We start from the raw sequence: 15,035 nt of genomic DNA, 5'->3' as shown, positions 1-15,035 counted from the left end.
TTTCTCTTTACCAACCTTTTGGTATCTCTATCTACCACTGTTGGTAGTTTTTCCCTCCTTTAATTTTGTGTGTGTGTGTGTGTGTGTGTGTGTGTGTGTGTGTGTGTGTGTGTGTGTGTGTGTGTGTGTGTGTGAGAGAGAGTATTCCCGCCAGTTGACTCCTGTCCTTCCGTTTGTCAACAGGACTGAAAAACCAAAAGGCACTACATGATTTAAATAGTGCCAGGATTGAGGATGGAAGATGCCCATTTCTGATGGGCACGCTTTCTGTGTATATTGTCTGGATCCAGCTCATCTGGATCAAGAATTTTCTGTCTGCCAGGCCTTATTAGCCAGGCTTTGATTGAGTGTAAAAATAAATTAATATTAAAAGGGCTAATTAAGTCTTATTTTGAAGAAGCCTTGTCCAAGACTGTTCCATCTCCATCTAAATCAGACCTTGGTATGAAGAAAAGTCACTCGGTGCTGACTTCTTCTTTGGCACTGGTGGCAAAAAAGCATAAGTCTTCTGTCCCATCTGTCTCTACAGAACTGAAGGCTAAGGTTCTGAGACTGTTGCAACAGACAACCTCCTCAGCACCAGCTACTACTATGGCACCGCAAACCTTGGCACCAGTCTCATTGGCACCGACTTCTTTACTTTCCCGGTTAGTGCCGAACTCTCCTACTGCACTGCAGCAGACATTACCCACCCCCTTGGTGCCAAAGTCAGAAATTATGTATTTACCCAGGGCAAGATATTCAGCTTCTGTCAACCACTTCATGGGGCAGCTTCCCAGTCCTTTCTTAGAAAGGCCAGAATCCCCCTCTGGATTGTCTGTCCATTCTTCCAGGAATCTCACTGAGGTGGACCTCGTGAGGTTGGTAGATCAGCTTCTAGTGGTCAGGGATCTTTCTGTTTCCTCCCAGACCCCTCTCCCCACTAGAGTTGGGGCAATTTTTCCTAGGACTCCAACAAGTCTTCTTCCTCTAACCTCCTTGGATGGCTTAGGGCTTCCCACTGGTTCCAGCTGCTCTGGTACTGACAGCCTATCTACCTTTGGTGCCAGGATCTGCCCTGACTTCTTCAGCTCCTTTGGAGTCAGCGGACTCTGGGGGCAGTAGCTCTGCTGTCAGGTCCGAGGGTTTTGAATTGGCCCCGGCTTTTTATTCAAGGCTGTCCTTAACTCTGGGAACATTGGGAGCTGTGGGCTGTTTCTCAGCTCCTGCTTTAGAGATGGATCTTTTGGAGCATGGTGTGACCTCGGTTCTGAGGTTGTCTTTCTTGCTTCCAGGCTCCCATCCCTCTTCGGGGGAGCCTGCCTTCCAGGTTATGGAGAGGGCTTTGGCCTCTGCAGGCTCTCAGCTGGCCCCTTCTATGTCAGAGTTGTATTCCCAGACACTTTCTTACCCAGAGCTGCCACCATCCTCCCTACCCTGGCAGCTAGCACCAAAGCTGCAAGTTAACCCTGTACAGGGCCCTTGTTCTTCAGAGTCCTCCTCAGAGATCCCTCCTGTGGAGCCACCCTGGAAGAAGACATGCGAGAGGAAGCACTTAGATTCCCTGGAAGAATCTGTCACCGAAACACAGACTTTGATGATGGGGAGAGTTTCCCCCCGGTCACCCCCAGAAGACGTTTCCTTTGGAGACATTTTAGAGATCCTCAAACAGAGGGGTAACTGGTAGCCCAAAGACCCGACCTCTGAGGAATCCATGTAGTTGTAGGCTTTTGGTGCTCGCCCATCTACTTCTGGGATGACCCCTCCCACTGACAGTCTTATTAAATTGATTGCACAGCAGGCACAGAAGGCTCCTGATTACATAAAGCTGATTCCCCAGAGACCAGACAAAATTTTGTCAGTCCCTGAAGACCACCAGCATTGGGCCAAGGGCTTAGCAGTAGAGGATCTATATTAGAAGATCGAAGTTTCAAAACTTTGAATCTGATATGGTCAACACCATATGATTGAAGTCTTGAAACTTCTAATCTTTTAACGGAGATCTCCGTACAGTGCAGTAAGGGAAGATTTCCCTTTTCTGCGCTGTAGTGCGATCTTAGAGTTGGTATATTTAGGTAGTGGGGGGTGCAGGGAGGCTTGCCCCCCTGCTTAGAGAATTTAAAGGTTTGTTTTTGTAGGTTGTTGTGTTTTATTTCTTTTTCAATGTTTCAAGACTTCGATTATATGGTGTTGACCATATCAGATTCGAAGTTTTGAAACTTCAATAATGTAATATAGACTCGCAGTAGATGCTATGGTGGTGGCTGCAACCACCAAAAAGGAATTCTCTGGCGAGAGTCCAACTGTTCATCCCCTCTAACCAAGAGTCTAGGATGATGGACAGATTTGGAAAGCAGTTGTACACATCGACCTTTGCTCTAAGGTCTTTGAATTTTATAGCACATTTCACTAGGCTCCAGAGGGATCTGATCAAGGAATTGTTGGATACCCTCGTAGAAGCTGTCTCTGAAGAGGTACAGGATAAAGTCATCTCTCAGCTAGCCACCCTGGAGTCTATTTATAACTCATCCATGAGGCCCATTGTGTATGCAGCTGAAGGGACGACCAGGGCAGCCGGTTCAGGCATTGTCATAAGACTTCATGCCTGGATTTGCTTGTGTGAGTTTGTGGAGCCATTTACATCTTCCTTCGTCAATGCTCCCATTGATGGCTCATCTTTATTTAATGCCAAAGGCAAAGAAACTCTAGCCAGGTGTGAGAAGGATGGAAAAACCCTGTCTACAGTGGGCATAGTTTTTCTACTCCCCAATGGTTCGACTTTAGGAATCAAAGGAGTGGAAGGATGTGGTTCAAAAATTCCCAAGGGCCTTTTTGGGATGCACATGGTGGTGGCTCCCCTCAGGGCAGAGCGGAGAGCTCTAATGGAAGATGTTGACCTTGCAGCAGAGGTGATCTGCAAAATCAGAGTTCCAGAGATTCTTTCTCTGGACAACCCTACCAGTGCTTCTGAAAGGAGGCCCAATTGCTTACCTTTGAAAGCAGTTGGGGGAAGACTTTCATTGCACTTGACAGCCTGGTGACAAATAACTTCCGACACTTGGGTGCAGAAGATTATTACCAGAGGTTACCATATCCCCTTCAGTCTTTTTCCAGGATCAAAAAGAAGACTCCTTGATGTGCCATCCAATCATAGGGACCAAGCAGCCTTAAAAATTCAAAAGCTGCTAGAAAAGAGTGTCATCCAAGAAGTCCCACCAGACCAGCTAATATCTGGGTTTTACTCAAGGTTCTTTTTGGTGCCAGAAAAGACAGGTGACTTGAGACCAACTTTGGATCTCAGCCTTCTGAACAAGTTTGTTCAGCAAACAAAATTCCGGATGGTCGTGGTTCAGTCTGTACTTCCTTTTCTAGTGGAAAATGATTGGATGTGCTCTATATAACTTCAAGACACGTATTACCACATAAAAATGGACAAACTCTACAGAAGGTTTCTCAGCTTTCATCTAGGAACCAGTCATTTCCAGTTTAGGGTGCTGCCCTTTGGTCTCACCACAGTCCCCAGGGTGCTCACCAAGTATATGGCAGCATTTACAGCTCACATGAGACTGCACAGATTCTGGGTGTTTCCTTATCTAGAAAATTGGCTCATCACCGCTCACAACAGGCATCTACTGCTGCAAGCATCAGACTTCATTCTGCACCTGTTCACTCATGTGGGTATTACAGTGAATCAAAAAAAACTCAACTAACTCCCACTCAAGATCTAGAGTTCATAAAAGCCCATCTGAGTACAATCTCTTGCGTAGCTTCCCTTCCTCCTCACAAACTGCATAAGATAAAATCCCAAGTACAACCCATTCTCTCCAAAGGCAAAGTTCCTGCTCTTCTAGTCCTCCACGCTTTAGGGTCCATGGCAGCGACCATTACCTTGGTTCTTCTAGTGAAATTTCATATGAGGCCACTACAATGGCTCTTAGCTTCCCAGTGGTCCATCCTAACGCACCCAATGATATACCCAATTCTTATCACAAGTTACTTCAAGAAGGGCTTATCCTGGTGGGTGGAATCCGAGGAAATTCTTTTTAGCCGTCCCTTCATTCCCCCTCAACCCAAGGCCATAGTGGCCACGGACACCTCCCAGATGGGTTGGGGGGGCATTATCTGGAAAGAACAGTCCAAGGCATTTGGTCCCTGATAGAGGCCAACCTGTATAACAATGTCCTGGAATTGAGGGCAGTGCTCTTAGCATTGCAAACCTTTCAATCTGTCCTTCCTCTAAGAACAATTGCAATTTAATCAGACAACATGTCAGTGGTCTGGTACATCAATAGCAGGGTGGAACCAAGTCTTATCCCTTGTGTAAGGAAGCACTCAGAGTGTGGCAATGGGCAATATCCTCCAATCGCTTTCTAATAGCAATGCACATCTTGGGGAGCTCAAATGTGATAGCGGACAAACTGAGCAGATGTATTTTCCTGCTTCATGAGTGGTCTCTCAATCCCAGAGTGATGAAGGAGATTTTTCATCTCTTGGGCCAGCCTTGCTTCAACCTCTTTGCATCACCCATGAACAACAAATGCAGCAGCTACTTTGCCCTAATCCCCCCTCAGGGGGAGTTCCCAAGAGATGCTCTTCTTCCCGATTGACCCTTGGGTCTTTTGTACGCCCCCACCCATTCCCCTCTTTTTGAAGAAAGCTTACAGGTTGAGAAGCAAAGTAATCCTCATTGCACCCTTCTGGCCCTGGCAAGTCTGGTTCTCCTTCCTATGACCTCACCTAATTTACCGTTCATGGATTCTGGACCCAGTTCCACACCTGCCATCTCACCCACAGGGACTGGTGCACTCCTACCTTCAGAATCCCAAGCTTACAGCTTGGTTCCTCCAATTCCATTAGTCGCCAAGCAGAATAACTTGCCTTCCCCAGTTCAAAAAATTCTACTGGCTTCCCATAGACCATCCACCAGGAAACTACCTTAGCAAGTGGAAGAGATTTTCTATTTGGTCATGTGATAACGATCTCTATCCCTTCTTGGCACCAGTCAAGAAAGTTTTGGAATTCTTAGCCACTTTTTTGATCAAGGAGCCTCTGCTTCCACAATCAAGTTTCAATTAGTGGCCATTTCTAACTTCCACAATGACTTTGAGGACCATCCATTAATTTCCAATCACTTATGTGAAGTGCTCCTTAAAGGAGTCTTATGATTGAAACCTCCATTTAAAGATCTTCCTAGTTTCATGAGATCTGACTTTGGTCTTGCAGTCTTTGGTGCTTCCCCCCTTTGAAACAACAGTGACTTGCCACCTAAAATTGTTTTCATGGAAATCTCTTTTTCTAATACCCTTTACTTCTGCCAGAAGAATTTCTGAAATTCAAGCATTATGTTCAAAAGCCCCATATCTGTTTTTTCATAAGGACAGAGTTTCACTAAGAACCAATCCATCCTTTCTTCCTATGGTGGTCTCAGAATCCAATATTAGTCAAAATACTGACTTGCCAATTTTCTTCCCCAAGTTTTCCAACAAAGGTGAATATTGCTTACATTTGCTGGACGTTCACAGACAATTACACTTCTACCTCAGCAGGAGTAAAGAATCTAGAAAATTGGACCAGTTATTTGTATCCTTTTTTGGTCCAGCTCTGGGAAAATGTCTCAAAAGTTATTTTGTCTAAATGGCTAAGAGACTGTGTTACCTTCATATACAGTAACAAGAACCTCAAGTTACCTGCACCTGTGAGAGCGCATTTCACCACATCAATCACCACATCAGCTGTTTTCCACTGCAAGACTTTCTTGGATGAAATATGTGCAGCCGCAACATGGGCTACTCCACATACCTTTACCACTCATTACAAATTGGATATGGTCTCCAGGGGAAGAGCATCCTTTGGTTCTATGATTCTCAGAAATATCCTTCCATAAGGCCATCCATGACCTAAAGTAGCTGGGCCTCTGTCCCAAAGTTCAGGGATGAATGAAGATTGACAGCATCAGATAAAGAAGTTATGTACTCATCATAATGTTCTATCTGTGTTGTCTATCTTCATCCATCCTTGACACCCACCCTCCTTTCCCCTCCTGTAGACTTCCTGGGGGATCGGACACTTGTCCTGGAAATTTATTAGGTTTGACCTTAGACATGGTTTTTTCCCTTTGTTACAGATTCCTCTGTCGTGCTATGTGGCTGAAAACTCAATCTGAGCTAATATGGAGAGGGGTATTGTGGGTAGAGTCTTAACTTAAGAGTTTTTGGCTGGTGCAAGCTGTATAATGGCTGAGCTGGTTCCGATAATCAGAACCAAGCACCCAAAGATCAAGGATGAATGAAAATCAACAACGCAGATGGAACGTTATGATGAGTACATAACTTATTTTTTTGTTCACAAAGTTAGTAAGGATACTTTTCTGTTTGAGTGTTTAGGGCTTAGATCATTTAGGTTACATGGAAAACTAAGCCTTCCGAGAAACTTTTGACTTAACCAATGTGCTGCTAAATGGTTTTGTATTAGATTGGAGACTTGTTCCTTCCAGATTATGTCTAAAATGGTGATAATGCTGAGATCTTTTAAAGTGAAATTAAAAAAAAAATAATAATGCACTGCAGAGTCCTAAGCTGACAAGTTCTATAGCTAAAATAAGTTTAGAGAATTAAATATGGAGTGCTGATATGGACATGTGCCCTCATCCTGTACCATAATGATAATGATGATCTAAAAGCAGTGTCCATTTAGTACGCACCACAGTTAAAATGATGATGTTAGAATGACATACCAGAGAGTATCAGTGTATGACCAATATTCAGATAACATTTGAATAGTCCTTAGGGTGGATGTTTATACAATTAGGCCTGTTTTGTCACATTTTTCATGGCTCACTCCCAGTAGGAGCACTACACCAAAAACTCCAGTGATACAATGGTTCACATTTCGTTGAATGTTACATAGTAATGGCAGAATAACATCAAAACAAGTACAGCACCCCATTTATGCAGTGTCATTCTGTCATTCTATATTAGGGGCAAAATGTGGTGTAAATGATTGATAGCCATGTGTCCAATTGCACGTGTTCACATGTTAACAATTTATCTAGTTCCTATAAAGATACAGCAAAATAGTAGATTTCAGTGACATCTCAGAGAGCACCTGCATGGGGCTAGTATAAAACTAGACTGTTTATCAATCATGTACTTCCTTATAAGGACATCAGCCATATGCTTGATGGCAGATCACACACATATATCCTCAGGGCATTATCCAGTGATACCGGCATACCCAGAAATGTAAGTAGTGCCAGCACAAGTGGGTGGAGCTTTCCAGATACCAGCATGAGTTAGTGTGTATACTGCCTCACTGATGCAGAGATACCCATTGTTCTTAAGTGTTTTTCATGCATTGTGCATGTTAAGTTAATATTAGTTTAAGAGCAGATATAGCCTCCATATATGCCCTACAACACAAAAGAGTAACTAAGGACACCCAGTGGGTGTTTCTAGAGCATGAATGATGCCTCATAGAGCATCAGCATTAGTAATGTACATGTACGCAACAGATGTATGCATAAATGATACTGTGGTTAACTTGATATTATAGCTGGATCTGATGCGCTGTATCTAGACCACTACATTTGTTACATAGCTATAATGTTCATTACCCTACTTGTATAACATAACTGTATGTATATGCTTTGTGATGTTGTGAGCAGCTAAATGATGTACACACCATTGAAAATGTGTAAAGCACGCTGTACATTGACCACACTGCACATACCACAGTGTGCTGTGGAGACTTACTCATTCATAGTATCATTGCCCACGCACCTCTGTCTATCAGTGCAGCCCACAGACTCATGTTTACTTACCTTGGAGTTGCATGGAATTGCTTGAAGGTCTGTTTCTTAACAAAGTACCTAGACATTGTGCAATGGCAGATGAGATGCATACATACTGAACACATTTCATCATCACTGTAGTAATTCAGATCAATAAATAAACTTCTGTGCTTATACAACATAGGTTCATAGGTAGGTAGTAGGCTATCAGCCCAAGGGCCTACGCAAGCCTAGCAAGCAAGGTTCAATAGCTTATGCCACCCAAGAAAGTTATTTTCCTGTGCTACTGCCCAGCAGAGACACAGAAGTGATCCCCGGGGTGTATTTTAATCTTGACTTGACAATTATGGAAAAAATGTCAAGACGATGTAGCAATAAAAGCTAAAGGTACAATATATGCATTTAGCAGTGTGACACATACTAGATCACTAATCTGTTATATTAGCTTTCTAAGAAACCTCTGTGGATGTGAGACTTGGTAGGGATAGCTTCAATTTAGGTAATAGCATGAGTCATGGCCCAAGTGTAATAAACTTGGGAAGACAGTGCTGTCATTATACAGAAGCACTCATTATCATATAATGTCTCATCTTGACATTTCACAAATGTCCCCATGATGCACATAAAGGTGTTTCAGTCCCAGTTAGTATGCTGCCACACACACACACACACACACACACACACACACACACACACACACACACACTGACTTCATGAGGCTATGTGTACAAGTGGGACTTCAGTGGAAGAATGTGAGGATGACACATGTCTGTAGCCCATGATATCATACAGCTGTGGGACATGTAGATTGTAAACAGCCTTGGTATGCAGTGAGTACAGTGCTATAGTCATTAACCCATGATGGCTGTCTTTTACCTTGATGCATAATGACCAGAATGACTCCATTGCAGTGCTGATATTCTGGTATTTATTTGTAATAATCAAAGCAGCACACTGGCCATCTTTCTGAGCTGACAAAAGGAGGGCCAGAGTGCCCAGTCCTTGGAATACTTGTCCACATGCTCAGTATTGCTCAAAGGCTGATACCAGTAAGCAGTGCTTGTGTGGTGTGTTTCTGAGGACAGAACATGTTGAGTACACTGTCATGTTTGCAGATGGTCTGTACAGTCTACTGTTGTGGTAAGTTTATATAGAGGGCTGTATCTACTGTAAATGGTAAGTCTACTTAGAGCTGTATCTACTGTTACGGTACGTTTATATAGAGGGCTGAATCTACTGTAAATGGTAAGTTTACTTACTGAGCTGTATCTATTGCTGTGGTAAGTTTACTTACAGAACTGTATCTACTGTTATGTTAAGTTTATTTAGAGAGATGTACTATGTTCTCCATTAGATCGCTGTTGCAGTAGTACAAGGTATTTGTAATATGTTCAGCATTAGATCACTGTTGTAGTAGTCTAAGGTATTTGTACTATGTTCACCATTAGCTTACTGTTGTAGTAGTCCAAGGTATTTGTACTATGTTCACCATTAAATCTCTGTTGCAGTAGTCTAAGGTATATCTACTATGTTCACCATTAGATCTCTGTTGCAGTAGTCTAAGGTATTTCCACTATGTTCACCATTAGATTGCTGGTGTAGTAGTCTAAGATATTTGAACTGTGTTCACCATTAGATCGATGCTGCAGTAGCTTAAGGTATTTGTGCTATGTTGACCATTAGATCGCTGTTGCAGTAGTCGTAAGGTATTTGTACTGTGTTCACCATTAGATCACTGTTGGAGGAGTCTAAGGTATTTGTACTATGTTCACCATTATAGTGATGCTGCAGTAGTCTAAGGTAATTGGGTAGATTACTAGAGTTTAGTAACAGAGAGGAGGAAGTAGATTAAGAATCTTGGAGCCCCTTGAAAATAGTCCTAGCAAAGCCTGTTCTCGGCCAGGAAAAGGAATCCAGTTTAAGTCCACCCCTTTCCAGAAAGCCTCATAAAAGCCAAATCCTTGTCGCAGTGTCATATATTTGTACATGTGCTGTGATTCACTGAAGAAAGTCACTTAGTGGCAGTTGTAAATAGATGTTGTGTGGCCTTACAGTTATAGTTAGCCTGACACCTCTGTAGATAGACTTTTCTGTAGATTAGATGATACAGTTGTTTTGGTACTCTGTTTACCCTTTTAACCTCCATGTTTGGTACATGTTTGCTGCTCAGCATAATTCTTAAACGTGTGAAGTTTCATTGGCATTGCCTGGCAGTGTTTATGAAATGTCCACATTATCTTTTACATACAAATAGGGCACAGATCTGCTTTGACACACAATCGCTTACCATGTTTATGAATCTTTCCTGCCCTTCTATGTTCCTATTACTAATGTCGTGATAACAACTTAAATGTCTGCTGCTCTGACTTCTGAAATCACAGATCTGCACAGGAACAGCTGCTGTACCAATGCCTGTGAGTTGTCATAGTTTCAGATGTGCTGGGGTCTCAGAGCTGGCTGTGCTGTTTACAGGGTTCTGATTTTCACTTTTACAACAGTATTATCACATGGGTGTTACATTTTGTGAAAAAGAAACATTAAGATATTTCAGAAATGAAAGCTAATTGCACTTTTAACACTTGTAATGTTTATTTGCTTACACCTACCTCAGCTTTCACATTTACTTTTATAAACTGATTGTTGAAATGCTTTGCACGAAAATCATTTATCGACCTCTCTCCATCTTGTTACTCCGCAGGTGCTGATACTGAAAAATCAACAGACTGGTCCAGGATTTCTGCAATTCAATGTCGGTTGGACAGAGAAGGTGCCACTAAACTTGTGGTGGACCTCATTGTGAGCTCCAAGAATGATAAAATCTTTTTTGAGAGCATCAGCCTTGCAATTCGGCTCCTCGATAAAGGAAACACAGAAATCCAGGTATGGTATAGTATCACTTTACATTTCCCCAGCAGTGGTACATTGTTTGGATAACCTAACATTCTAATCTGTTATTGTTTCCCCCTGCATATAAAGCAATGTGGTTGTTTATTGCATCGATGCTTTCTTCAAAAACATGCTCTGATTTTATCTGTACAAATGATACTAAGTTGGGCTGGCCTGCTACTATTTTTTTCCTCTGATAGTGCTGCTGGTAATTGCAGATCCTCTGTATTGGAAGGCCATCAGGAATGGTGAAAATGTCATACCCTTTGGCCAAACCACCATGGAAGTCGGGCAGATCTGCCACTGTGCTCTATAATTTTTTGCTGGGCCTTGGTAGCAAATTACATGCAGGAACTGGCTGGGGAGAATGTAGGTAAATGTTTTCAGTGTCCCAGATTGGTCATAGTACCCGTGTCCCACATGAAGAGCCAGTAAGAACTTCAGTCCCAGGATATGCGGTACCAAGGATGGTGTATAGGACGAGAATAGTATCAGCGGAGGAATAAGCAGCCCACTATTTGGCTTGAGTATGGGCTGAAAGTACCCAAGACAAATAAATTATTATTTTGTGTATTCCTTAATGTGTCTGGCTTGCATTTCCTTGGAATCTCCACCAGCAGGAAAGAGAAGTCCTCTTTCTTTACACCACAACAACAGTTGTGTGTCTACGTATGACTAGTTATATGTTTTCCTCAATCTGGGTCTTTGCTTTTCTTCTGCCTACTTATTTTTTGCACACTTCTTACTAGCCACATGATCCACATCCATGATCAAGGTGGTTCTCCCATGGGTACAAGCTAATTGATATGTAGCTTTCGTCCCAACATCTATCAGGGGATTTTACTGTATACCCTGGTATTATTCCCTCACATGTTCCTCAGCAGTACTGAAAGTGTGAGTATGAGAGCTCAGTAGCATAGAAGGCTATAGCCCTGACTATGCCTCAGGTAACTTGAATTAGCTCAGGTATCTGCAGGAGCTCATTGGGGAGGAAGGTGGCTGTGGTCATGGGAGCACTAGTTGTTACGGTTAGAAGAGGTTGCCAATACCAGGCCCACTCTAACATTATGCAATCTCATAAAAAGACAGGGGGAGTGTGGCACTTGGAGATATGTTTCGACTTGGGAAACAGCAGTGGTGGAGCTTGGAGAAATTGCCATGAAGGGAGAAGGTAGGCTGCCCCAAGGACCAATAAGCAGGGCTGCTCCCTACCACCTGACTCTCATTAGGGAAGGGAGAGCTGAGTGGTATTCCTAGGCAGGAACAGATGGACAGTAGGGCTTTCACTTAGCCCGAGAGTGCCTGTCTCACATTCCCTTAGAACGAGTGAACTCATTGAGTGCAAGTAGAGGAGCCACTGGGCAACATCCTGTGGGGAGTGAAAAAGAAGGTGTGAGCCTGCAGTAGGGTGGGGGTGCAACTCACTAAACAGGTGAAGTAACCTCTGAGGCAGCCAGGTCTCCCTTGTAAGCAGACACCTCCCAAAACGTCTCCAGTCTCCTCTCTGATGCATACATCTCCCCTAATTAGCTCCCAGGGAAGAGGCAGAAACATAATCTCTTATCATTCCTCTCCTTGCCTGGCTGGCTTTTCCAGTGCCAGGGCTGCTAAATGAACCCAGGTCATCTGCTTTGTAGTCAAGGCTTCACTTATAGGTTCCTGGAGCTCAGTAATTATTGTTGTTGTTTAAAAGGAAATGTAAATGCATGAAAGCTTGAGTTTTATTTATTTATTGTGTATTGTCATTTGTTTATCAGGATAATTTCATTTGGCATGGAGCCCTTTTACAATGGAGGCTAGAGAGAACAGCTGTAAGGCTGACAATTATAATGGTTAATGAAAATATTTTCAATCAGAAATACAGATGTAAGATAGTAATATATTACATTCAGGAATCAGTTTTGGAACTTCAAGATCTTTCCTGCTGACTAACCCCCCCCCCCCCCCAACCTGGTCTTTCACAAATTTAGAGTCTGTCTTTAGCCCAACCCCTCATTCTTGGCTAAAGTGGCTTTGGAGATTTCTAATAGCTAAAATATACACCTTCCATATTCCTTCATCAGTATTCCAACAAGGAGTAGAACCTACTTTATTGTCTGGATGTGAATAGTTGAGATTTTAATTACAGTGAACAAAGTAATTTAAACAACATGACTGTCTCATTTGCTGTGCTGGGATTGGGTTATAAGTTATCCAGAAGAAGTATGCCCAGATGCTTGGCTGACCGCATTTCCTTTGTTTACACCTTTTCTAACAAACCTCTTTCCTTTAAACCAAAAGCACACTCTTCAGGATCAGTGGCAGCCTCTTCTGCCTTCTTCAGTCAGTCTTCTGTGGATGATATTTGTGCTACAGGTACATGGGCTTCATGACATACTTTTTCAAAACATTATAAAATGGGTATGTTGTCTAGGTCAAGGTCTTACTTTGGAACTACAACATTCTGTGGTATTCTGTCATGATGTCACCCAAGGTTTCTGACCAAGATTCTTGTCCCACTCTTGAAGTAGATGTACGGGATAATCTAAGATATGTTAGTGCCGTGCTTCCCATAACATTGGATCTTTGATTATCCACGTTCATCAAGTTCAAAAAACCCACCCTCCAGTCGCCCTCCAAACTGTCACCTTTTAGCATCTAATGGGCTTTAGTGGCCTTCTGCGCTATATCCAAAAGAAATGTTTTGAATAATGCACTAGAATTTTTCAGTGATAGCAACAGTGTTAATTAAGCTAGGATGGCAGACTCTGCCTGAGGTAAATGGGGAGCAGTATGGTACATTGTGAGAGGCAGGGGAGGAGCTTGAGCTGTGTGAAGGAGCTCTGTTTGCTGTTCAACACCTGAAGTGGGTGGACATGGACATTTAAGATCCGGCATTGTAGTAGATACATAATTATAATTTTTTCAGCAATTTAAGAGCTCTGTCTGGATTATTGGGGGCATAGCCCATTGTTTAGTTACAGGGCATTTTGCCTGTCTCCCAAAAACATGTGCTTTGAGTTGTGTGTTTCTCTAAATGTGCTTTGTTACATTGTTTTGTGAAGTCAGCATTTGTACAATATTGTTTAAGCGATATTGCTCAGGTACACATGTATTTCCGCAGTGATTAATGTTTCTTTGCAACTTTTTTAACTAAAAAAAAAATCGAACACCAACAAATCTCAAGGTTGTTTTATTTATTTCCTTTGTTAACTGGATAAATGAATTTGTCCTAAATACTGGACCATCCTCATTCACGACCCAGACAAAAGGGCATCAATAAACATATAGCTGTATATACCTAAACAGGGACAAATGCTATAAATGCACATTAGTGACATATATGTATGCATAATTATTACGTTATACACCCTCGCTATTAGGTTGCCAACTCCATGACATAGAGGAGTGAAGTCCTCACTTTGTTTCGGGCAACCAGAATTCGATTAGCAGAACTGGCACTGAAGGAGCTGGGTGGGGAGAAAATGGAATGAATGGGCAGAGCCTGCTCATCCCTCACAGAGAGAGGGTGGAGTATAAGTGCTCAGTGGGGCATACCAAGGCCTGATCTTACTAGTACAGACCAAGAAAGCAGCCAGCTGGTGTCTCCATATGTGTGTGCGAGACTCCTGCCTGATATTAAGTCCTTGTAGAAGTGAGGACTGGGTCATCACTGATGTCTGTTGTACATATCACTCATGGGTTATCGCTGGATGAGTGTAGGTGTAAGGCTTAAAATAAAATAAAACTTAAGCCCACAGATGACTGCCTTTATGATGACCCTCTCCCTTGGTGAGAAGGGAATGAATGTATCAGATACCAGAGGGAGCTGATGACTGTCAGGCAGTGGGGTTTAAGTGTCACAAAAAAAAGAAAAAAGGAATAACAGGGTTTGAGTGACACAGTAAAATTAGCTATAACATATTTTACATTGCACACTCTTAGTAAGATTCTAAATTATTCAAAACTAACATAAACATAACTATTAAAAATAGCACTTGTGTATAGCAGAACTATAACATGGAACAAGATAAGGAGATTAAGCTGATAGTATAAAATTTGAATAAAAAGGACTTCGTGACAATTTCCCAAATGACATTATGCCTAGAATGGGTGCCTTACTAAGTCTTTCAGAAGCCAGAATCCTTGCAAACCCCATTCCAGATAACAGAAGCCTTTCACTGGATATATAAAATCTTTAGTCAGGAAACAAAATATTGACCCTGATTTACACATACTGGTAATTTCTACGTAAGCATAGGTACTAAAGACAGCTGCAGCAAGCCTTGTTACATAGTGGGATGGTGATGGTGAACCTGTCACATCTGCAACATAATCCAGTTATCTGAAGACAACTCGAAAGTGATGTCCAGTCTCATAAATATTAATTTATGTGCCAGTC

General features: G+C 42.4%; 1 protein-coding gene across 1 annotated transcript in view; it reads left to right on the top strand.

The window, feature by feature from the left end:
• The window catches only part of ITPR3 (inositol 1,4,5-trisphosphate receptor type 3), a 2,403,054-nt gene that overhangs the window by 1,746,406 nt on the left and 641,613 nt on the right, over nucleotides 1-15,035 (top strand). The window contains exon 39 of the mRNA XM_044076491.1: nucleotides 10,467-10,648. Coding sequence (XP_043932426.1) covers nucleotides 10,467-10,648 — 182 coding nt within the window. The remainder of the gene's footprint in view (nucleotides 1-10,466; nucleotides 10,649-15,035) is intronic.

The sequence above is a fragment of the Protopterus annectens genome, chromosome 7.part0, assembly GCF_019279795.1.
Source record: "Protopterus annectens isolate FY-2018-M chromosome 7.part0, PAN1.0, whole genome shotgun sequence".
In the NCBI taxonomy this organism is placed as follows: domain Eukaryota; kingdom Metazoa; phylum Chordata; order Ceratodontiformes; family Protopteridae; genus Protopterus; species Protopterus annectens.
Note: the sequence above shows the minus strand (reverse complement) of the source record. Positions and strands in the feature narration are given on the sequence as shown.